At 45.8% G+C, this 27,073-nt stretch overlaps 2 protein-coding genes across 5 annotated transcripts; both read right to left on the minus strand.

Annotated features, from left to right (window-relative positions):
- Positions 1–19: 19 nt before the first annotated feature.
- Positions 20–4,938, minus strand: LOC128303374 (major facilitator superfamily domain-containing protein 6). 2 transcript variants are annotated; one of them, XM_053040308.1, is made up of 7 exons: positions 4,281–4,938; positions 3,717–3,892; positions 2,826–3,620; positions 2,602–2,771; positions 2,213–2,516; positions 1,959–2,136; positions 20–306 (listed from the first exon to the last, which is right to left on the minus strand). In XM_053040308.1, exons 1-7 carry the CDS (start codon positions 4,345–4,347, stop codon positions 215–217), a joined length of 1,782 nt encoding a protein of 593 aa, XP_052896268.1. In that variant the 5' UTR covers positions 4,348–4,938; the 3' UTR covers positions 20–214. The 2 variants fall into 2 exon arrangements, 1 of the variants encoding a protein (XP_052896268.1); XR_008287391.1 differs by having other exon boundaries at positions 258–306; positions 1,035–2,136.
- A 2,884-nt stretch (positions 4,939–7,822) lies between these two features.
- Positions 7,823–25,823, minus strand: LOC128304172 (mucin-19). 3 transcript variants are annotated; one of them, XM_053041325.1, is made up of 11 exons: positions 25,774–25,823; positions 23,870–23,970; positions 22,916–23,004; positions 22,640–22,834; positions 22,371–22,540; positions 22,030–22,296; positions 21,730–21,960; positions 19,870–20,685; positions 18,879–19,103; positions 18,681–18,805; positions 7,823–18,552 (listed from the first exon to the last, which is right to left on the minus strand). In XM_053041325.1, exons 2-11 carry the CDS (start codon positions 23,895–23,897, stop codon positions 10,064–10,066), a joined length of 10,635 nt encoding a protein of 3,544 aa, XP_052897285.1. In that variant the 5' UTR covers positions 23,898–23,970; positions 25,774–25,823; the 3' UTR covers positions 7,823–10,063. The 3 variants fall into 3 exon arrangements, with proteins under 3 accessions (XP_052897285.1, XP_052897287.1, XP_052897286.1); XM_053041327.1 differs by having other exon boundaries at positions 18,879–19,016; positions 25,774–25,822; XM_053041326.1 differs by having other exon boundaries at positions 25,738–25,784.
- Between the last annotated feature and the right edge of the window lie 1,250 nt (positions 25,824–27,073).

Here is a 27,073-nt window from a genome sequence, read left to right on the forward strand (position 1 = left end):
TTTCTTAATGCTATAATGACGTTTATTCTGTTGGTTCCTCTAGTAGTAAAAATATAGTAAAAAAAAGTGTCACTGCAATAGTGCCGACATACCCGTTCACACAAAAAAACACACAACACACTGGAATGTGTCCCACTGTAGAATGATGACAGTAAATGCAATTTGTCAGTAATTTTAAACGAATCTGCTTCACACCTAATTACACCGTTTACCACTACTTCTGATAGCTGCCACCGGCGACAATCGGTTGATCGTCCTCCAAATTTTCCAATGCCTCCTTCGGTGGTGCGTATCCGGGACGAGTTTCTGAAACATGAGAAAATAAAACGGTCAATCAAAGAACAAAATCGACGGTGTAAGAAAGCCATCAAAGTTGCACATGCTGTTTTTCATGCAAGGAAAATCCCACCCGAAAACATGCGAAAACGAAAGTAAGATAGCAAGGAACAGCTAATAAAGGCACAAAACCATTAGTATCGGGTAAATAAAGTAGTAATAAGGCATTTTATAAACGGCAACCTCTACGTATGTTACGATTGTTTCAGCTCTCTTGAGGGATCCATCGGTTAATGATACACACCAGGCATGGTTAGCACGTGCTCTACGCTGCAGTGTACAACAAAAGGTAATTAATCTCCCAATGATAATGCCGCCTTCTGATGATAGCAGCAATCCTTTTGTTTATGGCAATCATTTGCAGATATATAAAAGCGCGTCGTAATCAACATGATACGGTTCATTCCGTCATAGACAATAAAATCGCCAGTACAATGTTGCCGGATAGTACACATCATTGCGAGAGGATCCCTTATCATCTTCTTATTGTGACAGCAGTAGAAGGCTGCAGCCATTACGGTTCAGTGTCCATCTAACCGTAGCATGCATCCCAATCATGGCTTGACTGCGATAGAGAGCGTGTGTCAATAGCTTTAACTATTTGAAAAATTCTACTAGAAGGATACTACTAAAGCACAACAGAAACACGCACTAACATAAATTGAGTTACTAAACAAACATTATTCTATTAAACCCACCTTTGCAGTGTGGAATTGAAATGAAGCACAAACTGTGCATCGATTGTAGTAAAAAGCGCAGGAAAGAGGCTGAATGAACTTTTTATGGTAGTATGTACGTCACACGCCATTTTTTCCGAGTTTTTTGGATAACAACAGTGTTATTGTTTTCTCTGCATCTTTATGATGTGTATGTCATAGACATAGGGTATGTCGGCACACTTTCGTTAACAATTAAGCCATGTGGCCAGGCCTTAAATGAACTACTCACTCGAAGGGTATAGAGTAAACGAAGAATACATATGCATGTTTTTATTTGTATACACTAATCTAATAACTCATTGCAGTAAAGGAACGCTGCGAGTCAAAAACGAAAAAAAAAAATCAAAAATGCAAATTTATGAAAATGGTACATTATCGTCAACGCAACGCAAATAGTCTGTGCCAGTTTTGTGGTCTTACTTTGTAAGGATTTGTTCGCTTAGTCTTTTGTTACTTTGAGGTTTTAACAGTGTGTGGGATAGCTACCCAATATGGCAATAATTCCATACTGACGAAGAATTCTCGCATCTATCCCGAATTTATACTATTTTCAAGTAGAGCTTCCAGAAAGCTAACACCAAATACATTAGTTCAATGGCACTTCGTACAGTTGCCCGTCGGGAGCTGCAGTCGGTTTGCCATTTGACGTCTTTTCCGAACACGTCTCGGGCACGTGATGTGCAACGTTTCCATTCGAGGCAGTCTTTGTATCTACGTGGCTACCACCATTAGTTTTTTCCTCGCCATCGTGCAGCTCCTCCTGAACGGTCGATTCCGACAGGATGGAATTGGTTTTGGCCAGCTGTCCATTCGAGATATCGTCCCCGCCTAACCCCGACCCATGCGTCCCATTTTCCTTCAGCTTAACGCCCGTTAAGCTATCCACTTTTTGTTGTTGCTTACCCTGGCTGCCGAAACGATCGGTTAGCTTCTGTACGGCAACGTGCAGCACGAACAGTACCAGTGCCGCTATGCCGAACGCACGGAACGTGGAGCTACCACCGATGCGTTCGAATAGGTTGCCGGCCAGCAAGCTGCCTAATGATACACCGACACCTTCGAAAACAGCACCCACGAGTCCCTAAAAGAAGAAGCGCAGAATATAATGATAAATTTTGTCCTGCGTACACTTACGGCTTTGCTTCCCTCTAACTAACCTGCATTGTGGCCTCTGTGCCGGGTGGTGCCACGATGCTGGCATAGGATGCCATCGTTGCATAGAACAGTCCGAAGGTGATACCGTTCATAAACTCGATCGGTATCACCCACCAGGGATCGGTAAGGAGAGAGTACAGCAAGAAACGCACGCCGAATCCTAACAGCACCAAGCTCATTGCATGGATGTGGCCAATCTTTTTCAGAATCCAACCGGACAGGAAAAAGAACGGCAGCTCACCGCCGAACGTTTGAATCGACATGATGATACCTTCCAAGGTTTTAATCCACGTCGAATGGCCACATCTGTTAGAGAGAGGAAAGAGAGAAAGAAAGCAAGAGGAGTGACAAGGAGTTACGGCAGTTGGCTCTGGTGGGAAACGTTAGTTACCCTTCTTGTGCGCTTGCAAGATCTTCCAAGTGCCAGAACAGGAAGTTCCAGATTAGTGCCGTTCCAAAACCGATCAGCACACACCAGCAAAAGAATACCACAATGCGGAAATTGACAAATATTTTGCCAACGTCCTTCAGAATGTTAGTTGAAAGACGTGTTTGAGTGTGCTGAAATGGGACAGTTTAGTAAGTTATCTAACACTGATGCATTGCGTATTTTACCTGCAGTTTTGATGAGCATAGCATGTCGAACCCGATCAGTACGACGGTCATGTAAAACACGATCGTATAATCCTTCGTAAGTTTACCCTCCGACAGTGTGTCGACCAGAAAGCCGGCAAACAGTGAAACAGTACCCCAGCCAATCGAACCCCACAGTCGCTGGTTGCCGTACAGATGGGGCTTATCTCCAAGCATCTCGAAGCAGATCGCATCGCCCACGCTCACGACGACAGCCATACCGGCCCAGCTGAAGATCAGAAACAGGAACAGCAACCAGAACTGGTACAGTCCCGTCACTTCGCTGTCCGCAATTTTCGAATGCGAGATGGCGCCCATCACCTGCTCATTGTTGCACTGCACCTGGCAGCTGGTCCGGAAATCGGTCATGTTGGACGGGCAGTAGAGCGGCACCCGATTGTCATCCATTTTACCTTCGCGCAACATAAAGAAAAGACACTCGTCGACCAGATTAATGTGGTTGTTGGGTACAACACCCGTCAGTCTTAGGATACGGTCGGTGGGGATGTTCTTCTCGTCGCAGTACTTTGACACATTCCAGTACTTGCACACTGTGTCCCACATCCACGGTTCCGTGCGACATTCCATGTCGCAGAGTAGCGAACCGTTGTTCTCATTGGTGGTGATACTTTCCACCAGGCACGAGTCGATGGTGGTGCCATTTTCTGGACAGTATTTCAGATCTGCTGCCCCGTTGTGGCAATGGAATGTGACAGTCGAGTCCTGAGGGATGGCCGGTATGAACATGATCAGAAAGAACGGAACGGCTGTAAGAATCTAGCGGAGGGGGAATAACAGAAAGAAACGGAAAGATAAGATTATGTTTTATGGTGACATTCATTCTTTATCACGGGGTTGAAATTCGGAAGTTACCTGAAAGATCAAAAAAAGCAGCTTCTGGCGCTGAAACCGATCGGCAATGATGCCGAACAGTGGCTTCACCAGCATGCCCACGATCGGCAGGACCGTGTAGATCGTTCCGACGATCACCGTCGAGAAGCCAAGCTGCCGTACGAGTGTCGGCATAAAAGGCACTACCGGAGCCGTTCCTGAAAGTAAACGAATAGGCCACATAACGCCATAAAAAAGCCCGTCGACTCGATTTCGACACAACCACTATCATCATGCCGGATTATTCTATTCGAACACGTGTGTGTCGGGTAATAGTTTTGGGTTGCCACAATGTCATGTAATGGTGAATTTGGAGCACCAGAAACTCGTACTCCTTACATAATTGTTGCATTCTATTTTAAATTGCTCCGTTACAGCAGCAAATGTTACAAAATGAAGGCAACGAAAATAGCTCTCGAAATTCTTCCTTTCGACAAAAGAAATAACCGGTTTAGAGTCGTAAATCATCATCGCACACCTGGAAGCCGGCTTTTGAATGTTCTGCTTCCTTTCGGGATGCATCCGAACGAGAAGAAAAGCGCTTACCTGCATTGAAGAGGAAGTAGTGTGCCTTCATCGGCAGCAGTTTCTTGTTAATCTCGAGCTGCACCATTTTGGATGCGTCCTATACGAATTGCTTCCACCGACTGGGGGGTCTTGGGTTCCGAATGGAGACAAAACTGCATACGACAGTGAAATGTAATCACTGTGGAACTCCAATTCAAACGACGTTAGCTACCGGGTCTGTCCGAAAAGGTTGATGTGCGACGTCGGATCGGCGTCTCTACAAAGGAAGAAGCGGTTCTCGAGCGGTTTTACTTTAGCAACGCCACGCACACTGTTGTCACTGTTGTTTTCAGTTCATCTTCGGCATGTTCTCTATCTGGCCCAGCAGCAACTGTGCAACTGTAAAACACATAAGCGGATTCTTGAGCATAAGGGCAACCACGTTTCCTGCAGGCCACCACACGTTCGAGGTTTCGCTGTAATCGTTCAGCTTCACAGTTTGTTTATGTTTTGCACGCGAATATGCAACACCACCTTTGCGAACAATTAAGTGCGTCGGTTTGTACGGGCGCACCGGCAACAACACAGCACCAAACAGATGTAACAACACGAGACACACGCTAGCGAGAGAGTCAGAATGGCATCTGTATGGTCGGTGATGAAGTTTACTCCTGTATTCTTTCCACAGTTATGCAACAGACTCTCCTCTCAGCGCAACGAACACGAACGCATTGGACAGAATGCATTTGACAGTTGTGAAGTAGGGCACCAAGGTTACAGAGTTCGTTGGCTAAAACCCTGCGCTATTCGGTTTATCAATTTTTCATATTCAGTTTAAAATCTGCTCATTGCTATCTGTTTGTTTCATTTGTCTTATTTATATCAATTTATTTTTCTTCTTGTCGCAGTTTTAACGCTTTTTGTGTAGTTTTTTGATTAGGAAATAAGATAATGTTTCATTATCACGTACTTTTACGTAAGAATGATTGTACGCATGTATATGCGTAACGATTTGAAAATCAAAATGGATCATTTTTTTCGAGCCTAAAAGAACTGGATTCAAATTTACACGTGCAAGCTGAAATCGGCAGCGTGCAACTAACCCTGCAATGGAAAATTTGACAGACCATATTTCCATCGCACGTGGTTGCTTTGCTGCCGGAAAACCGTTGAAAATGTGACGAATGGTGCAAGGCATGTACAAGAAATTTAATTGTTGGTGTTAATCCTCCTTGATGTCGTTTTAATTAAAACATAATTTAATTTATGCTTTCATGTCTTGTTGAAGTTGTTTGATGAGTTATTATAGTTCAGAAGGATAATTAATTCAAAAAAGTAGATGATTAGTAATGCTACATTTGTTATTAAGCTAGCAAAAACGAATTTTGGAAACGCCGTATTTATTTTAAATTATCATAAACGAAAATAATAGTTATCAAAACCACCGGTTTGGCATTCACTAGTCACAGTTGATCATTTTTCTATCAAATGCACCGAAGCCACCTTTTGGCGTAACGATTCAAGACGCTGACTGTAGCGCTAACATTGGACACACACACTGTGGCATAAATAATTGGCATGCTAATTGGTGGGCATATGTGCCGCTTCCAGTTCCCATCGAGAAAGAGTTTAAACAATCTGAAACCGATTAATCATGAAGTATGTTTTTTTAAATAAACTCTCCGCAACTTGTGTTCCAGCTTGTTACTACTAGACAAACGATAAGCACCCAATCACTACTGGTCGCAAGAAGCGTGTAATTGTGCGATCGGATAAGCCATCGGTGGCTGCATTATCAGCAATAGGCTGTAAATGATTGAATGTATAGGAAAATGTTTGAATGGTAAACCGGCGCACGATAAGCTTTACTCAGCAAATGTAACCACGTCCGTAGATCACTGGCCCGAGGAGTGAGGGGACCACTAGAACTCGCGTGATCACCATATAGACTAATTGATCACTCAATCAAGCTGTTACTGTGTAAAGATGCGGCTAGAAATGTACAAATGAGATCAACTACTAGGCGACCCTGAACGCCGCCGCGAGTCGTCAGACACCCACCCCCATCTAAGACCGATCTCAATTAAATCAAATTGTTGGTCAATGCACTGAACGATCACACTCGGTTTTTTTTCAACGTCACGCTATTACTTTCTAACACACATCGGTCCCGCGTATCAACCACGCCGTATCGCGTTTGTCACCGTACTGAGGCCGGCCCGTACAGATTCATCCCGTGCAACCCCCGTTGGTCTAAGTGGCCAGGCGGTTATCGGTGGGTAAGCAAATACGAACGAGCAATCTATGCACAACCACCCCACCATCGATAAGATTTGCTGCTGTACGGAAATCGTCATACACAGCCTCAAAGACGCGCGCGTAATTGTGTGTTTCGGAGCATGTGGCTGATAAGACGGAATGCACTTTCTTTCTCGGGGTGGGAACCGAAGAGGAGAAGTAAAAGGGGCGTTAACCGATTGCAGATGCAGCGCAGCTGGACGCTATTTGTGCATTATTTGGATCAGTGTACATCGTTCATTCAGTATATGTGACTCATTTCCACATTTGGGGTTACAACTAGTCCTCAAAAAAGAAATGTTTTTGCATGCATTTTGTTTTAGGATTCATCAATCGATGAGATGTCATGAATATTTTGATTGTTCACTCATCATTTGATGGACTTTTCTCAACAGATTCGTCACACACGTGATGTTTCGCATTTGCTTCTTTTAAATTCACTATGTTTTCTTTTATTTCTTGTGTTTGTTCTGTATGTTTTGTGTGTTTTACATTATTATTTCCCTTATTTTGTTGTTGTTGTTGTTGTTACTCTTTGCACTACTTTGTTTCCACACTTTACAATCGATTTGCGTAAGATTATCATTAGAACGAAACGGGGGTTACGAAAAAAAAACGAATGAACATATTTGTAACACATCGGGTTTACGCACGTACTCCTGTGTGCCTGTGGTTGATTTTTAATCTAATATATGCTCGTTTACTGTTACACCTTATGCTTGCCATATTATAATATGTCGAATATGTATAAATTTCGTACTTTAGACTACATCAAATAGAAAACTGTATCGGAATCTTCTCAACGAAAGCTTTCAGATCCAACCAAACAGGCAATTTTGTTTTGTCTTGTCTTGTTTAAATACAACGTTTTGCTAGAAACAAAAAATCTCATGCCGCTATCATCCGTTAACAGGTTTCCCTTTTACTATATTCGCGCTATCACGTAGTACAGACAGCGTTTTGTTTTGTCGTTAGGATTAATTTGTAATAACACGGCGATGAAATGCACACAACAGGCACACACAGCAGACACCTAAACTCTCTATGTACGACACGTTTACTACAAATGTACGACGCGAAAAAACAGTTCCTTATGCCGTTTGCGTACAGGGAGATTTTCTTGTTACGTTTGTATCGTTCAATAACTTTATGCTACAGCAGCTGCAGACAGTACACACTGTCTGCCGGTATTTCGCTTGGTAAACAATGGTGTTGGGTGCAATAATAGAGTTTCGTGTGCTCCCGTGTCGTATATGCGCCCACACGTGGTTGTCGGGCACGTGGTCGGGGTTGTGGAGCGATTCAGGGTATCGGTAAAACGTGCATTGAACTAATCTATCCCGAGATGGCTATCGTATTTCCTAAAACGCATTTTCGCATCGCATTTGTTGTTAAATGATTTTTCACACCTAAACGTACTAATTGTTTTCCCCTATTTTTTCCTGGGGTTTTCTTTCGCCGCCCATTAGTTCGCCCATGCCTTCGTTAATCTTTTACGCTACAAATTAACAAGTTGATTCCTTATAGTCTACGCACCTACGTACATACAACATGTATACAAGGAACGGAAGATTTCATAATTCATTTTCCTTTCTAGCAAAGAAAAATCTTATTGGTCGTATGAATGGCTAGGATAGAATCACTAGTGTAACGTGGTTTTAAATTTATTTACAAAACAGACACCGAAACAAAAAAAGTTCAAAAGTTGAATATGTCCGTTGTGGTGCTGATAGCATTTGGAGTGAAACAAACCCTAAAAAATAGCACGGCCTTGTTGTATTAAAACATATCTATTTACACCAGTCCCAGTCCATGATCGTACTACCAGATGCAGAATGGTCTAGCCGAACGGGAGAGCCAGAAAGAGAGAAAGGAAGAGAGAACAGTGATCGGTTTGCCTTGTTTCGGGGTTCGGTACTACATATTTCATTGATTTACATTTTATTCACTTTAAGGATTATACAATTGTTTTGCATCATTTGTTGATGGATCAAACTAACTGTACACAAACAAAGCATTCAAAAGCACACTTTCGCGTTTTTGCGCGTGATGAGCAGAAGCACACCAGAACTAAATCGTACCCACCCAACAACTAAGTATTTGAATCCACAGATACAAACTGTTAGCATCCCCTGTGTGATGCTCATGTATAAATAGATCTCTTAGTCCAATTTTGATTATAATGCAACATCTAAAGTACTTTTTTGTTTCCGCACGTATATGCTCTCTCTTTCCATTCCTCTTAGTTTTCTGAGTGTGTGTTTTTTGTGTAGCTTAGTTATTAAATTAACTTTCTATTATCCTAGTTTGTATGCACTCTGGTTCGTCTGCTTCCACGGTTTTGTTTTTCATTGCTGGGAGTTACGTTACAAATAAGGCGTAATGGGATTCGAACCTAAAGTTTTCTTGTTACCTCACTAATAAGAATATCGTTTAGTGTTTGTTTAGCACATGTTGTTTACATTTACCGCTAAAATATGATTTTTTACTATTACTGGGTGAATTTGTTCAAATGTGTATTCCACTCGCAATGTGGAAAAAATCAACGCTCCGGTCAAACCCTGTGTATGTGTGTGGGAATGTGTCATATGATTTGCCTCTGCGGGGAAGGACGTTCACTATGGTGCTACCATGGTAAATCGAATTCCAAGTGTAATCATATCAAAACATTTTTCACGATCAAACTGATTGTAAAATTGTGTTTGGTAAGGATGTTTCATTTTAGCCTTTTCTTCTGGAAACCATCGCTTGGTTAATGTTGGCATTCGTTCTATAACCCATACACTTTGTTTAGAGCGTACAGAGTACAACATTTGAAGAGTACAGAAACGAGCAATCAAATGAGCGTGACAAACTGAAACTGTGCCAGAGCAATATCATAATTAACACTCAACATCATGCTGAATGGACTGCAGACAACTAGCCACTTAGACAATTGCTAAGTCTTTTCCTTCCTGACATAAACAACTTTCACTTATTACTGATTAGTCGTCCAAGACAAAACATAGACGAGATATCCTGGTAGCAGGAACGAAGGCTTAAATAACGAACTCACACACTCTTTACGGTTTTCACAAACAGTACATTAGTATGGTCAAACTATAAAAAAAATCTCTTCTAAATACTATACTATTTGTCACTGCAGCTAGTGCACGGTACAGTAGCAGCTACGTAATACGTCTCCGTTGAAACATTGAGTATAGTTAGTAGCACCTTTTCCTTGAAATATGAAGAAAGGTTTATCTTGGTTTCATATTACTGTTCAACTTATTATAGCAACGTAAGAGGTTAATTTGAGAATCAAGAGCCTTGAAAACCGGTTGTTTTGGCGCGCCCAACTCTACACATTCACCAACAATTCCTGTTCATGTCGTTCTTAGAACAAAGGAAAACGTTAACTGAGATAAACGTTTTGTGATGTACGTTCTGGGGGAGATGTAACTTGCATTCCACAAACATCTTCTCACCTCATGTGCCTACTGCTGTCCTTCCGATAAGTTCGCACCGATCGGTGGTTGTGGATGTTATAGGAATGGCGATCGGTTCATGCTGTTCATCGCGTCGTAAGGCTTGTGCATGCCGATCGCGGGATGATGATAGCCCGGCTGCCCGTACGCAACGGGAGCTCCACCGGGTGGTGCCGCCAGAAGCCCCTGGTTGATCATCATCTGAGCCCGAAGCTCTTCCTGTCGCAGGTACTGTTGATGGAGTGGATCAAACTGGTTCATGAACTGATACGGACGCGTGCCATGATGCGAAGCCAAGAACTGATGGTACGGGGACGCAGCGGTCGGTGGCGGTGGACCATGCACAGCCGCAGCGGAGGCAGCTGCAACGGCGGCGGCTGCTGCCACTGAACCCGGGGCCGTCGGCTGAGCACCGATTGGATTGCCCAACTTATCCGCTTCCGTACCGGGGCCACCAGAACCCGCTGCTGTTCCACGATGGGTCGGCGGTAGGTAGTATGGGTTCTGGGGGTTACGATACGAATCTTCCAGGTACGTGCTAGCAGACGTATCCCCGTACAGGCTGCCCGGGGGTAAACCGAGTCCGGTTGGACCGGGACCAAAGTTAAACGCACTGCCGGGCACTATGTTGGCCGTTTTCAAAGATATTGCGGACGTTTCTGCGCCACTGCTCGCCGGATTTCCAACTACACCGGGAGCGGCAGACGACGAACCCATTCCAGTCGGACCACCACCGCCCGATGCGGAAGGGTTCGGCGGTTTCAGTCCAGGGTAGGGTGGGAAACCTTGATGAGCACTGAGCGCTTGTTGCTGGTGTGCGGCATGCATTGCATGTTGATGTAGTGATTGCTGCTGCTGTTGTTGCTGCTGCTGCTGCTGCTGCTGCTGTTGAGCCAGCAGTTCCTGATTTTGGTCTTTCTTTTTTCTCGTTCGCTTTGGTTTCACCGGTGCCGGCGCTGGTTCACTGACGGAAGCACCACTGCCCGTCGTCGGTGGCACATTGGCATTGTGGGATAGTTTTTGCGACTGAATGCTGCCCGCACTCATCAAATCGTTGCGCTGTTGATGTTGCTGCGGGTGATGATAGTTCGGTGATGGCACGTAGGACGCAGCATTCGGCTGCTCGCGGTTAGCATTGTAAGCGGCCATCGAAGTGGCCGCCATGGTGTTGTTGAACATCTGTTGCAACGCCGTTGTGGCGGCCGACGATGACACTGGAGGTGGTTGGGGCAGGTTTTTGCTAAACATGTGCGCAGCCGGTGGTATACCTTTGTCGTAGAATCCAGCACCGGAGCCCCCAGAAGTGGTGCCGCTTCCACCTGGACCACCGTGTAGACGATCGTCCGGATTGTACAGCGACGTTAGGGAGCTGAGATTGCGTATTGCTGGATCCATCAGCGATGCAGGGGTGGCCGAACTTGTCGATGTACCGTACGGTTTGTAACCTCCGCCGGTGCTGCTGCTGAGATCCGCCGTGTTGCTTGCCTGCGATGTAGAACCAGCAACGGAAGGACCACCACCATGCTGTTGTTGTTGGTGCTGCTGCTGCTGCTGCAAATGTTGCGGACTGCGCTGATCGTACCGCGGGAGATGTGGTTGTTCACCCGCGGCGTGTTGATTCCCTGAGGCCGACTTTCCACCGGCGGATTGTTGTTGCATATTGTAGCCGGGTGTCGTCGTGGAGGACCCGCTTGACGCTGTTCCACCACCGCTCATATCGTGTGCCTTATTCATGTTGGTCGCTTGCTGCATGGAACGATGATCATAACCGCTAGCGGCGTTGTTGGCCGTACTGCTCGAGTTGCCGATGGGCGTTGCCTGATGCACGCCCGGAGCGCCAAACCCACGCGGAAAAGCCATCGTCGCAGCACGATTAAACATATCGAACGCTTTCGACTTGCTGATGGATATATCCATCGGGTTCCCGTAACCCATGCCACCCATGTGGTGATCGTATATTTGGTGTTGCTGCTGCTGCTGTTGCAAGTGTTTGTTGTCTTTAGTACCGTCACTTTTCTCCTTACCAAGACCGCCGCCGGCCATACTTCCCGAGGATTCCATGTTCATCGGAACGTCCTGCGATGTTTTGGTGCTATTGGTTTCTGGTTCGCTATAGCCTAGATTTATCATTTCAGGTACTTTCGAAGAGTTGGTGATAGAGGCCGCGCTAGGGCTGTTCTTGTTGCTGAGCCCGCTTAAACTAGGATGCTGCTGTTGTTGATGATGCTGATGAGCGGTATGTTGCTGTTGCTGATGGTGCAGGTGCTGTGAATGATGTTGCGCAGCATGATGGTGATCGATAGTGGACGCCGTTGTTGTTCCCGATCCTGCTGCTGCCGCAGTCGTCGAAGCTGACGCCGAATTAAGATCGTATGGTGATCGCCCGTAAGTGGAAGTGTATGGATTATTGTTGGATCCCATCAACAGGTTACCGAGATGACTTTGCTGTTGTTGCTGTGCCGTTGCAAGATGATGCCCGTGGGCCTGCTGATGATTTTGTTGATGCTGTTGATGATGATCTTGCTGGAGTTGCTGCTGATGCTGCAGTTGATGTTGCTGCTGGTGTTGCTGTTGATGTTGCTGGTGTTGTGTGTGGGCCGGCGATGGATGCGTGTGCACATTGCTTAGGTGCCCCTGCTGCGACGGTGGCATGTGTGCCGGAGCTGGTGGCAACGAAGAGGTCATGCTTCCAGCTCCGCCAGCCGTATCACCCGGATGGTTCAAGTACGGATTGTACTGATTGTGATGGGCACTCCAGGGCGACTGGTGTGAATTCAGTTGCATTGGTGCTGATGGGATTGTTGCTCCTGCTGTACTGGATGGTTGATTATTAGCACCGTTGCCGGTGCCATTTCCTCCGGTCAGGTTTTGTGCCTGGCTCACTCCAGCCGGCGGTGTCGCTTGTGCTTGGGAGTGGACAGGAGACTCGGGCGGAAGAATCACACCAGCCGCTGCTGCTGCTTGCTGGGGTGTTATAATCGGTGGTGCCAGCTTGATTGGATTACTGTTAGTACTGTTGCTGTTATTGTTGCCGGTGCTTACAGCAGACGAAGCCTGCTGCGGTTTAGGGGACATCGGTTGAAAAGGCGACAGTTGGCCACCTTGGGAAGAATAGGGTGAGTTGGGATCTTGTTGAGAATAGGGCGAACTTTGGTTTGATTGTGAAAACGGTGAGTTGGGGCTTTGGTGTAACGGTGTATTTGGTTTGGACTGCAGCTTAGGTTGACCGGCAGACCCCACCGTGGTCCCGGCGGATGGTGACGTTGAGGCTGAAGGAGCCTGATTGCTGTGATAAGGCGACTGTCCCTGGTTGGGATTATACGGCGAGTGACCACTGACACTTCCGGGCGTAGTTTGACTTGTAGCCGGACTGTGCGGTACGGCTGGCGCATTGTATGGTGATAGTGGACCGCCCGAAGAGGCGGGTGAAGCAAGCGATGGAGGCTGGTGCCCGTACGGGGAGGAAGAAGCCGCCGTTTGCTGTTGATAGCAAGAAGGAGAGTTCGGTTGCTGCTGGTAGGGTGACGACGCCGGGTTGTGATATGGAGAGTTAGGATTTGTACTGGGGCTCATAGAAGAGTTGTAGTCCGATTCCTGCGAAGCCGGCTGTTTGTACTGTTCGTAGAAATCGACCGGCGATTTAAGCTCCTTTCCGTAACCTTTAAAACTATCCGTCACACTGCCGGTGGTCGGATTATTTTGGTTAACGTTTGAACCCGTGGAACCGATGGCGGACGCTGTACCACCATATGATGAGTAGTTGCCGTATACCGCGGTGTTACCACCAATGCTATTGTTTGTACCAGTCGTATTACCAGCTGCGTTCGCTGTGTTGGATGTGTAAAGGTGCTGCGAGTACTGAGGATACGGCGATGGAAGATCGCGCGGACTGCAACTCTTCTCTGGGCTGCTCTTCTGGGTGGTGTCCTGATAGAAACCAACCTTGATCGCGCCGTTTAGTGGATGATAGGGACTCTTCTGCGATTCGTCCAACTTTGGTGACGTCATGATCGGTGATGCACCGATCGGGCTTGGATACGGAGCGGGATACGTCCCGAGCCGCTCATCGATGCCAATACGCGGACTGTCCGGATCTTGGCTGTATGACGACCGTTCACTCACAGTGCTACCGGTGCTCGCTTTTCTTTGCCGAGGCACAGTCGGAAGTGTTGGGTAGCTGGGGCTTTCGAGACTACCGGGTACAGTGGGAAGACTGCCAATGCCGGACGAGGATTCGTTGGAGGATGATTGCGTGGAAGTATTCTCGTTAATCTTGCTTTTATCGCTTACAGGCGAACCCTTACTCGGACCTTCTTCCATGTCATCGGACTTTTTCGGTTTTTTGGGAGCACCAAATGCCTTAATCCAAGCGTTAAGGTTAGGCGTTGCAGATGGCTTATCCTTGTTTTTGTTATTTTGCGGATCCTTTACATTTGCTTCCTCTTTTCCCGATTTTGCATCCTCTGTGGAAAACGATTTCTCCACAGCTGCAGAAGACGTCGAGCTTTTTGCCTCTGCAGTAACGAGATCGTTGCTAGCTTCTGGTTTTTCAGCTGCTACCGTTGAGTTGGAAGGTTCATCCTTCTTTGAGCCTGACCCTCCTTCTCTGCCACCCGATGGCGAACCTCCTCCGACATTGACCAGTGTAACAGTCTTCAGCGAACTCATCAACGGCTTTGCTGCTCCGCTACCGATCGGTTCATCCTCATCGCCTCCGTCTTCTTTAGATCCCAACGAGCGTCGTTCCGGATCATCATCGTCATCGGCAAAGTTGTGCTGTTGCACGAGGCCAAATCCTTCCGTGTTCAACACCGTACCGAGGCTTAGTTTCGGTTTCGATTCGTCCGTCTTAACGATCAACGAGTTCTTCACTTCCTTTACTTTGCTGAGTTGATTACTGCCAGCACCAGTGCTACCACCAGCTCCACTACTACCACCGAGCGGGAACAATTCATCCGGTTTGTTGAGATTCTGAATCGTCCCTATGAGGTTACCCTTGGTTTTGCCCGGCTGTAATCGATCTATTGTCGTACGATGGTGATGCATCTCACGTTTGCGTCCACCCACTCCCAGCCCAAGGGATAGCTTTTCCTTTAAAGATTTTCGCTTAGGTTCTTTGGGTTCCTTTTTCTGTGAGTGCGGTGGTATGATCGGCGGTGGACCCAAAATAGTGTGACTTGTAGAGCCTGCAGCTTTGCTGGCAACCGTCGAAGAACCAACTCCACCGCTCGATCCACCGTTGTTACTGTTGGTAGAGTCTTTCAACGCGGTAGCAACGGTGATGGACTCAGACCCAACCGTTCCCGATTCACTTTTGCTAGTGCCATCTTTCGGCTGTGATGGCAATTTCGTACCCGATTGTTTTCCAGCAGTCGATGAGGTGGATTGTGAATCCTTTGCATTGGCGGCTGCTCGAGGTGAAAATGCCTTCGGGGGAGCTGCTGGCGTCGCCAGTCCTGGACTGGCCCCTCGTAACGGACCGGCAGAAGCATCGTTTGCCGCGGGCAATTGGGAAAGTGGAATCGGTTTGCGGAAATCGGCCGGTTCGATTTTCACCGGTACCGTGTCGAAATCGTCCATGATGTACCGCGATGGAGAGTTGCTAGCCGAACTGTACTCGGGAAAACGTGGCGTATTTTCTAGCCACTTGTTTATGTCTTTCAGTGTTTGTTCTGTCTCTAGCTCCAACTCCTCCATGTTTGCGCCAGTAGCACCTGCACCACCACTTACACCCGAACTTGCAGCCGTTTTCGAGTGTTTGCCAGAAGACGATGGCATAGCAGCTTTTGCATTCGATTTTGGATGCTTCTGAGAGGCCGTACCCGTTTGTCCAGTAGATCCCACAGCAGCCGTCGATTTTTTCCCCGTTTTGGATGCACTACCGCTAGCAGGGGTTGATTTGGCATGATTCTTATTCACCTTAGAGTCGGCCGTTAAGCTATCGTCCACAAAATCGTACTCGTTACTTCGGTCGACTAATTTCGCGTTGTCAGCTGATGAACTCGGGCGCGCATGTTTCTTGTCACTCGGTTTGGCCCAAACAGTAGCCGACTCGCTACTGTTATTCATTGCTTTATCTCGATTTTTCTTCCCTTTCGATGTGGCACCACCACCACCGCCAACAGCTTTTGTTGATTTGCTCTCACTGGAAGTTTTTTCATCTTCATCTTGCTGGTGTCGGTTACCGCTGGACGAAGAGGCACTTGCACTGAGAACGGAATTTTCTTCTACTAGGTCACGTTGTTGCTTTTGACCCCGGTTGCCGCTACCCTTGGACGATTTACCTTTCTTCCCCAGGGCTGCCGTAGTCGCGGCATCTTTTCCTTTAGCTTTGGCCTGTTTGGCTTTCGCCTTACTTTCTGCTGCTGCTGCAGCTGCCGCCGCTGCCCTGTTACGGCGTTCCTTGATGAGATCAAACTTATCCTTTATGTCAGGTGTGATCGACCGGTTGGCTGAAAACGAATCATCGGTTTGCTTGTGCGGCGATGAACCTCGTTCATTGTGAGCATCGTCATTCTCTTCATCGCTATCCTGGATCGAGCGATCGTCAGAGTAATATGATCTGGCTGGGCTTGGGGACCGTGACATCGATCGCTGTGCTGTGTAACGCAAATCTTTCGACTGCTTTACGGATTTAGAGGCACTTTTTTCTACATTCGCGAACTCTTCCACATCCTGATCATAAGCCACCCCGTCTTCGTCCTCGCCAATACTCGACATTGTTTCCCGATCTTCTCCAACCGCACGATCGTTGTTGGAAGCTTTAGACTTTTTCTTTCCCTTGCCGATTTTATCGCGCTTGTGGGACTTTTTGTCCACCTTTTTATCCTTTCCCTTTACCTTGCTTTTACTGCCACTCTTTTTACCACGGTGATGTTCAGTAGCACTTGATTTTCCGACATTTTTCTTGCTCGTTTTGTTTTTCTTACTTTTTGTTTTATCCGATGGTTTGTTTGTTGCCGGTTCGTCGACCCTGGTATCACGTACCTTCACGCTTATGTCTTCAATGTCTTCAAAGTCACTCATGTCTGTCGCATCGATGCGTTCGCCATTGGTGTGAATTTGTGGCGAATCTCGCCGATCATCCGCAACTTCTTCGTACTCTGACTCTTCCACCAGGTCTGTTACTGTTTTCTGTTTACCACTTCCCGCCTTCTTTTGACGCCCTTTCCCCTTCGCCGATGGAAGAGTGCCCAACTTTTTTGTCTTCTTCTCTAACTTGGCCACCGCTATGCCAGATCCTGCCTTCATAGTGCTTCCTCCTTTCTTGTGTTGTTTTTGATGACCGTCATTGCTTTCGGTGCCGGTTTTATCCTTCCCCTTTTTGGACCCATTTTTATCTTGCACCGAATGATGATCCCCTGCATCGGAAGATAGATCACGTGCGCTTTCCCTTTTCTTTGGACTCAGTGACCGAACGGGTGACTGTTTCTTGGGCGATGAAAACACTGAAGATGGGCTGGGTGACCGCGACATCGATCGCACCCGTAACGGGGAAAACGTTTCCCGTTTCACATCCTTGCCTTTAGCCCCTTTCGGCGTTTTGTTGATTTTCTTTTCTTCCTTCTTCACTTTAGCACTGTTTTTCTTTTTTTCCTTCTCCTGCAATGCCTTGATCGCGGCCTTCTTCTTACTCTCATACACTGGAAAGTCCTCTTCTTCTTTCACATCTTCCACCACTTTACTGTCCCCCTTCGCGAGGGTATCAGCATCGCCCTGCAAATTTCTCACCGGTTCCGTATGTTCCATCCCATGATCCTTCCTGTGACGTTTCCGTTCCGGCTCACTACACTCCCGCTCGTTTTCACTTTTATCGTCCATATTTTCCTCATCCTCCGGCACGTCCATATCACTGTAATCACCTTCTTCTGTTTTTTGTTTCTTGCTTTTTACTTTATCAGTTTTCTCTTTTTCTTTTCGCTTGCGTTTCACACTTTTGTTCACTCGCGATGCGCTTTTATCCTTTTCCGGCGGTTCCGGATCTGGTTCCGGTTCCGACTCCACTTCTTGTTGTTTGTTTGTTTTATGTTTCTTCGACCCAGCAGCCCCGACCGTTGTCGGATGTTTCTTGCACCCTGACACATTTTTTCCACCCTTCTTTTCCGCTACAGCCGCCGTACCACTTTTCACTGTTTTTGTTTTAGATTCTTTGCACGGTTTGTCATTCCCCCGGAATGAGGCATCAACACTATCTTTGGAGTTTGCATTGGTGCTGGTGTTGGACTTTGCACTTAAACTATTATTGCCATTGCCGCCGGAACTATTAGCGCTTTTCTTTGACTTTTCCTTTCCGTGGTCTGGTGCTTTGCCCGTTTCCTTCGAAGGTTTGCTGTGCTGCTGCCGTTCACTCTTTCCATTCACCGTGTCGGAGGAGATTGGTTTGCTACTTTCCTTTGAGGAAAACTTTTCTTTAAACGCGGCATTCGCTCGGCTAACATCTGGATACTCGTGGTTCATGAGTTCTTCGTCCGATGAGTTTTCGTCGAAATATTTCTTTCTGGCACGTTCAAATGCAATCTGCAAGTTGTTCACCATTTCCGTGTATTCTGTAACGAGGGAGTGAGAGACAGGACAATATATAAGAACACATTTTAATTTACATTTCGAAAATCAATCAATTTGCAATAAATTTAATTTAAAACGAATCGACAAATATGATATGCTAAGTACTCACCATTCGCTTGCCCATTGTACAACCGACAATTGTTGACGATCAATTTGAAATCGTTTTGGAAATCGCTGAACATCATGTATTCTCCATTGTCCAGCTTTTCTTCCATCTTTTGCAAATCCATCGGCCTGCAATGTTTGCAAGTAGGACAACCCCAGCATTAGTAAAACAATTACTATTTTCACAATTACAATCATTTACCTTCGTATGATCGAGTAATACTTCGGTGCAATGTCCTCATCGACCGGATCCATGAATGGCCAGGCATCGTCGTGATTCTTGATGCTTTCTAGCACCTTGTGCATCCCAATCTGAAGAACCTCATCGGTTTCGGTGAAGCTAAGAGATGAGGATACGAAAATTGAGGAAGCGGAACAGCCAGTTTTGGTGAAACTAGTGTTTTCGTAGGTAGCGGCGGTTGTTATACTGTTGTTGGGTTGTTTATGTTCCACCCGATAACCCGGAGGATTTGCCGGAGGATGCAGTCGTGTTACGGTTTTTAAAGGATATTTACAGGATGATCGGTGAGTGAGTGATGATTTCCAACATTCATACCGTGGATTGTCCCACGTAACACCGTAGCCGTGTTTGTCGTGCAGAGTTGTTTTGATGGCAGTATTGCACAGTATGGTACGATATTAGGAAATCCGGGTATAGCGGGAACACAATTAATGTACATACAAACAAACACACACACACACAGAACAAGGTACCGAAAGTGGTTCACGGAGTAGTTGCGTGAGGTAAGATTATGTACAAGAAGTGCAGGATGATGATGATATACGGGTGAGTTGTGTCATTGTTACAAGAGGAAAGAGAAAAGGAAACAATCGATACTATTACATTAGGGCATTGGTATGCATTTCTCATGATTACATTCATTGCTTAAATGTGATTTCTGCACAAAGGACTAACTTAACCGAGCCAATGTGGGATCTAACCTAGGCTTAACTTTCCATTGAATCTTTTGCAAACAACACCGCCACAAATGATGAACGAAACCGTAACATAATAGTAAAAATAAAGTAGATTAAAATGATTTTTTTGTACAGGTTAATTATAACAAAAAATCCTCTAGCACTATTCAACAATATCAGTGGGTTTAATTTCTATCGTGCAAAAACCAAATAATGTATTCAATTCTGATGCCTTAATGGAAGGAAAACTTCTTGCTTCTTATAAAAATACTTACACGGTCGTAGTCTTGCCCTTCTTTTTCCGGCCCTGGTTTGTACCTGGCGTCGCAGTATCATTTCCCTTACCGCTGTTACTTGCTGTGCTTTTAGCCGATGCATCGCCGAATGGCAATATGACCGGCCCGGTAACGGATGATAATGAATTGTTCGTTTGTCGACCAGGTAGTTTGGTTGCTGTCGGTGCCATGTTGTGATTGGAGCGCAGTAACTTTTCCACTTCAGCACTGACCGATCGGACGGGACGATCTTTCCGTTCCGCTTTCGTTTGCTGCTGACACAATGGTTTGATGATGATGGAGGAAGATTCCAACGATTCCACCAGTTGCTGTTTGTTGTTCGTATCTGTGTTGCCACTGTTGATGTTGTTCTCCGCCTCGATATCGCTGAAACTGTGGACACTTTCGCTGTCCTCTCGCCTGCTAACAATGTAGTACGAATCGTTGTAGATCGCAGGTTTGGTATCGTACTGGCTTTCACTGTCCTCCGATCGACCGTAGCTACTGTTGCAACCAAAGTTACATCGATCACGGGAACAAACCGAGCTTGATCGTGTTGATGACGCAACCGACACGCTGCGTATTGGGCTGGTAGTAGCTTTAGGTTCGTCGTTACCGCAATAGACCAGCGAATCTACTGATGGAGAAGTAGAACCTCTCAAATTAGTGACGCTGCGATAAAGGTATGGGCTATTTGCTTTGTTACGGAATGCGTTTTCTTTTGGCTGAAAAATAAAATCACGCGTGAGAAGGGATGCCTCGTCTGGGGAGCTATCGTATGGCGAAACTATACTTGTGACGGAATTGGATCGAGATCTGTGGAAAAAAGATGACAAAAAGCATACGGTCAATAGGCACGTTTACAAAAACAAAAAAACAACATAAGAATTGTGTTAAAAGTTTCATTAGCTTCCCTATTAACAGTGCGGATGTCTGAATGTTATTGGCGGCTTGCAGAGACTAGAACAGTGTAGTAAACGTTACGAAACCGTTTAAGAGCCATTCGCATTTCAAGAGTTCCGAAAGGTATGTTAGCACAATATGCTGACGGGACACAATGTTAATTTAGCAGCACCGATGTCAAAGGATCGAGAATAATAACATAGGAAGGAACTGTATCCATGTTAATAAGATGGGGAAATAATGAAACTTTTCAATGGTTAACAAATGAAAACATGAAAAAGATAAAGGGAAATAAACATGCATACATACATTACAAGCAAGGAAAGCCCGCGCAAGAGGAAGCACAACAAAACTAAAGCATCGACACATCTATTCTTCAATCACAAACATGGTTCACTTCTCACGTCCCGCACCACAGTGGGGCTATCAGTTTGGATGCGCGCTCTGCGTTGCCGTAATCGATGATTTTGGTGGTCGGGGATTCTAGAGTCTTTTCAAATAATTCAGACGTCCGTGTTGCCGATTTTTGTATTCGCTGTGACTTGTGTACGGAAAGCTCCCGCCAACATCGACAACGTTATTTAGTCTGTCTGCTTGCATCACACATTGATCATCTTCGGAAACAACAAAAAGCCTAAGGTCCCCCCGCTGTGCAGGAGAAGTGTCTGTGATTGTGTGTGTGTGCGCTATTTAGTTAAGTGAGAGTATCACGTCCAGTAGGTGAGACACACAATTTTGCGCATTGAATTTTGTTCGTCTTTGAGTAGTTTTGTTGTGTTTTTGGGGTTTTGTTTTAAAAGGGGGGGACTGGTTCGGTCTTTGCGCCAATTTATCGGTAACGGTTGCCGTCTAGTGGAGGGAAGGGATTTGTCCTTCTAAAGCGAGTTTTGTTGTTTTTATGTTGATGTTTTCGTTTGTCGTTTTTTTGTTCTTAAGAGAGAATGTTTCGCTTCTAACCGTCGTTTGGCTCGTTTCGCACGTGCTTCAAGTGCCTTTCGTTGCACCTCTTCCGCAAGTATTTGCCGGTTAATCTCTTCCTCTTCCTGCTCTTTTTGACGTTGCTGTTGCTCCTGCACGCGCAAAATTATTCTTTCTTGCTCTTTTTGTTGTTGCTGTTGCTCCTGCAGGCGCAAAATTTTACCTTCCTGCAACAGTTTTATCCGAGTCGATCTGGGCCGCTCTAAAAGCCTGCAGTAAACAGCAACGATTAGAAACAACCTTGCAACAACCGATCCTTGTGACGGGGTTTTACTTTACCTATTTCGACGCTCTCTTTCCTTATCATGAAATAAATTCGGAATGTGAGGCAGAAAATTTTCCACCAACAGATCGTGCAGGTTGCGCTCCTTAGCGTTGTTGGATTTGTCGAGCTTGTTCGCTAAATTTCGCCAATCTTCTTCGGTGAAGCAAATCACCTGCCAGACAGAAGATTTCGCCGATTTTGATTTACCACCTTTCACGTAATCTTCTCGATACAAACGTGTGCCAAAAAAGTGCCAGTACGAAGATCCTTTACGATCGTACCTACGATATATAAAGGAGGGGAAACCCTTCATTAGTGATGGCGCGTACGTAGATGGAAGCTGTGTTATACTTACCCTATCGGTTCCAGCCGCAAACTATCTGCTTCGTAGTTTGCAAATGTAGTATTGACGTCCTCGGAATCTAGGCGAAAATCGCATAGATACTTCAATATCAGGATCTTGGTTCGTAACGGCAACTTTTCAAAGTCCGTATCGGTATTGAAGGGATTATCCACATTATATTCCTGTCGCAATTGGAGTTGGTTATCATTTATAATGCGACAGTTATTTTCGCTAAGCGTTGCGCGTGTTGCTCTTGCTCCTATCGATAATGCCACACTTACCTGACATTTTTGACGGAACAGACGTCTCAGGAACATCTGATAGTTACTTGGGCTGATGTGTGCACCTATCTGTGCAAGCGAGTCACAGCCCTTCAACAGTGCAACGATCAGTTCCGGCAGCAGACGCGCGGTATATACTTTCAGATCTACTTCACCCTCGGCATCGGCATCTGTGAGAAGGGCCTCTTCAAGATCCTGTTGATTACAGGGAGAGAAAACAGAAAGCGTTATTTAGAAAAGCGTCTAAAACACACACTGCTTTGCTAGTATGCTTACCTCAATGTCAAACCTAGGCAGCTGGAAGGTGGTACTAAACAGCGAACAAAAGTGCGCAATGCAGGGCACCTCCCACCATGATTGAATATCTATAAAGTTCATGAATGATAAGAATTTGGGAAGCTACCGTTAGCGCCCGCGAATGTATCGTGTTTGGACTTGAGGGATATTTTATGTGTTCCATTAGTTGCCGACGGGGGTTGGACAAGGTGCATTGAGTGGAACCATTGTTGATGACGATTGAGATCGAAAATGATAAAAAAAATTAATTGCTTTAATAGGAGTGGTTTATGTGTAAAAACAAATTACGGACACAACTAAACAGTACTACAAAAAAAACTACATTTGATAAATGGCGAACGAACACCACCCAAACACACGGCGATCGTGTAGGGGAACGAGAGGTTCTAGAGAAATAAACTAATTATACCGGAAAAAAAGGCGAGAAGGAATTACTGATCTACTCCACAGGTTTATCTGTGTGCTCAAGCCGCACCATCCGCGCCATAATATTTCAACAATGTAGAAAGTTCGCACAGCCGTTTCTACACAAAAAAAACGAAAAAGGATCAAATGCGCGCCTTTATGCAAATCGATGTCAGTCAAAATGTGATTCGCCCACCGGTGCCGTGAAACCGTGAAGAAACACATAATGGAGGATAGCATAATTGTGTGTGCCCTCCTCAAAGAAAAACCTGCTTTTGGCGCTCAATGCCAAGGGCAAGCATGCGGGGCTTCAACGATCAACGGCGATCGCTTGGTGAAGCGAAAGACATACTCCGTTGATTAGTTGGTGTGTGTAAGGAGGACGGTCGACTGTTAGGCTATCGACTACAGGGGTTCGATTAGGAAAAAAAGGAGAATGCATTAACAGGAGAGAGCTCGGGGTTACGCGGGTACCAAGAAGTATCCCAAGCCTTTGCCACTTTTTTATCGGGTCGTCGCACAACTTACCAATTAAGCCGATGAAAGTGGTAAACATGCCCTTCGACTGTGAGGCACGGCCAGATTTCCGATCCGGTCTTGGGAAGACCAATACTTGTTTTTGCCGTGTCCTGCAGGATTGGTCGCGTGTTTTGCGTATAATGTGTATTGCCCGGACGTTGTTTGTCGTTGTTGCGTGCATGGAAACGGGAAGAAAGAAAGAACGCTCAAATCAAATTATGAACTTTCGCGAATTTGTACTACACGGTTCGCAACGTATCCACACAGAAGCAAGAAGGACGCCCTAGCTTAACTCGGAGTTATGTTGTTGTCCAGATTTGCGGTGGTGGATATTCCTTGCAGTGCGCTGTCCACCAGAGCGAAGAAATGCAATTGGCAAAGTATTCTAGCGCAAGCAAACAGTAAAAACGGCCAGTGTTTGCGATAAGGGATAAATAAAAGCGGAACCGAAAATCGTATCGAAGAACAAAGAGCGGCACCGAATAACGGCAATATGTTTAACAGGCACAGGCGAAAGATTTGTTTGGCTCGGTCGGCAAGCAGTTCGAGTCCCCACCGTTTTGATTCCGGAAGTGCTTTTCGTCTGTGTGCTTCCGGTGAAACGGTAGCACCAATTCGTAGCGGGTTGCTTGAGGCATAGCGTATTGCCGAATCGGCCCACACTTTGTTCTGCCGTGAAGGCGGTTTGTTATTTTTTCCTCCGCGGTGTGTGTTTTTTAAACTATTTATGATTGGTTTTCTCCGATACTTGCACACACATACACACACACACACAAACACAGAGCAACGGCTACGCGCTGCACGCTCTTCTCACGCAGTACGCCAGCATAGTTTCACACACCATCACAAGCTGCCACCGCGCCATCGCCTCATGCAGGGCGTACATAATCGCACCACGGCCCAAACAACATAACACACAGCGAAAACGGTGGCCACACAGCATTGTATTTCGCTCATTTGCTCGTCGTTTGGGCGCCTTCTCCACACACTTCTGCTCTCTCGTTCGCTCGCTTTCCCTCCTGCGCTCTCGCTCTCATTCCTGCTCTCGGGCGCTCCGCGTTGGTGTACGTATGCATCCCTTTCGGTACCGAGAGTTAGCGGAAACTCCACACGGGGGGCAAAAAATAAACTACGACGTTCGACGAGCGTTTGGAAAGATCCGCTATTTCGCTTTTTTAGTGTTGTTCTCCTCACCGCATGCTTCTTCCACGAGTTCACACAATTTCGGTACAATCTATTGCTGCTACGGGGCGGTCACTGCACAGGCCCCGCGCACTACAGGCGGCGGAGAAGGCATTTCAGGTGCAGGCGAAACGGATGCAACATCCCCCAACATCCGGAACGAACGACGGGAAGAAGATCGATAAATAGAGTCCCACTTCAAGCGAGGAATGCCAACCCCAACGCTATATTTCGGAAAATTCCGGCAGGGGCTCATCGTAACTACATCGGTTCTTTTTGCCGTCCTACCTAATATGCCACTGGGCGGCTGAGTCCGATACACGGAATGGGTCTCGCGCGAAGTCGCGGAAAAATTCCTGCGCTCGCGTTGGCAATCGCGGGGCCGCCTCCTATCGCCAAGAAACTCTACACTCACATCACAACAGAAGGCACAGCGCGCAACACAACGATGATAGGACACTAGAAGGGCGGGGTACAGGCGGCGGTGGACGAGAGGCCAACAATCACGGACGCGCAGAGCCCGAGCAGAAGCAGAAAAGAGTTTGAAAAGGAAAAAAAAACGTCACGAATCTTTGCCAGCTTTCTTCGGTGCAGTTTTGTGGCCGAACAAACAACCGAACACGGTAGCGACAATGGCGTATGGGGAATTTTCCTGCCTTCCACTTGCAACTGCAATCGATCGTTTCGATACGCACCCAGAACGGACACAAATATACGCAGTGATAACGCACCTTCCGTCGCGACCAGCTTGAGTTAAAAAAATGCTCTTTTCAGTGACGATGAAAAATGGTTGCCTCTTTGGTGTTGTAGCGGAGCGGTCGTTCTTGTTGGTTCGGAGCGGAGGGATTCGTTTCGCTCCGGACGGAATGTCAAACTGGACGCAACGAAAAATATTTGTGGTTTTGCTTTTTAAGCAAACATTATTTCGTCTATGTCCATGGAGCAAAACCCGAATGAATTATTGGCTCTTAAAGTAACAATCATAGAATTGATAAATAGAAAAGAAAATGATTTGTTTGCTGTAACGTCAATTGAAGAAAACGGTGAGAGTTCATTATGTTCCCGTAAAAGTCGTAGTCCACCACTAGCGTGCAAACACAGCTATGCACAGGGTGGTTTGGTAGTGTGCGCGACGTGTTGTGTTGTGTTGTGCGTTAGTGTGAGTGGAGTTTAAAAACCGAACTGTCAAAACAAATTTGGCGCTAAATCAATTGTGACGAAATTCGACAATAATTCGTACAATATTTCGCTAAGATCATTGGTTGGGTGCCGTGAAATATGAAGAATTCGGCTATTGATAATTATATGCAAGTAATATGGAAAGGAAGTATTTATGAAAGCAAACAGTTCGTTGTTTGAATCCAACATTAGATTCAGGGGGTAGGAATGTCGTGTTTTCGAACAAAAAAACGTGTAGCCGAGATGTTTGAAAATTGAACGAAGCTGGCAGTTTGTGCAGAATTGACTTCGGTAAATATTTTTGTGTCTTGAAATATTTCAAGAGTTTTGTATTATGAGGCAACATTGAATTGTTCTTACATTATATATTTAGGCTATATTATTTGTTTTATTAATTGCTCGATCTTTTTTGGGGCGGTCCTGATGATGTAGCTGGTACATCAACGCGGTCGGTTTGAACACAACAAGACCAGTATCAACATCGCATTAGAATCGTTGTTGTTTTTAAAAAGGAATGATTTTTCCACTATGTGGTAAAATAAGTCTAATTACCCGATTCTGACATGTGGTCGAAGCTTATCTGTCGCCAAGATGTACCTTGTAAAAAATTTCATGTGCTTCAATCGTCTCCATTTCTTCGTTCGACCCAAGACCTTTGACCTGCGACAGGCGTACGCTTTTAGTCGATAGCATCTGGAGATCTCAGGAATCGTGGTGTATAGGCAATGCAATCACAAATGTAATTTTTGTAACAAATAATGGCATTATCGTTAAAAGCATGTCGTGGAAAAAGTATGTGCAAACTAATGGAAAATCGCCGCAGCACCAGGTGCTTTTGCCGAAGCATCATTG

This window comes from Anopheles moucheti, chromosome 3 (genome assembly GCF_943734755.1).
Source record: "Anopheles moucheti chromosome 3, idAnoMoucSN_F20_07, whole genome shotgun sequence".
In the NCBI taxonomy this organism is placed as follows: domain Eukaryota; kingdom Metazoa; phylum Arthropoda; class Insecta; order Diptera; family Culicidae; genus Anopheles; species Anopheles moucheti.

Bases quoted from the DNA above. Each gene is read 5' to 3' on its own strand.
- LOC128303374 (XM_053040308.1), bottom strand. From the start codon at position 4,347: ATGGTGCAGCTCGAGATTAACAAGAAACTGCTGCCGATGAAGGCACAC. The intron at 2,772-2,825 runs GTAAAATACGCA...GTCCCATTTCAG, and splicing joins TATGCTCATCAAAACTGCAG to CACACTCAAACACGTCTTTC. The intron at 307-1,958 runs GTAAGCAACAAC...CTCATGTTTCAG, and splicing joins CGATCGTTTCGGCAGCCAGG to AAACTCGTCCCGGATACGCA.
- LOC128304172 (XM_053041325.1), bottom strand. From the start codon at position 23,897: ATGTTTACCACTTTCATCGGCTTAATTG. The intron at 22,541-22,639 runs GTAAGTGTGGCA...CAATTGCGACAG, and splicing joins TGTTCCGTCAAAAATGTCAG to GAATATAATGTGGATAATCC. The intron at 19,104-19,869 runs GTAAGTATTTTT...ACCCAACAACAG, and splicing joins AAGGGCAAGACTACGACCGT to TATAACAACCGCCGCTACCT.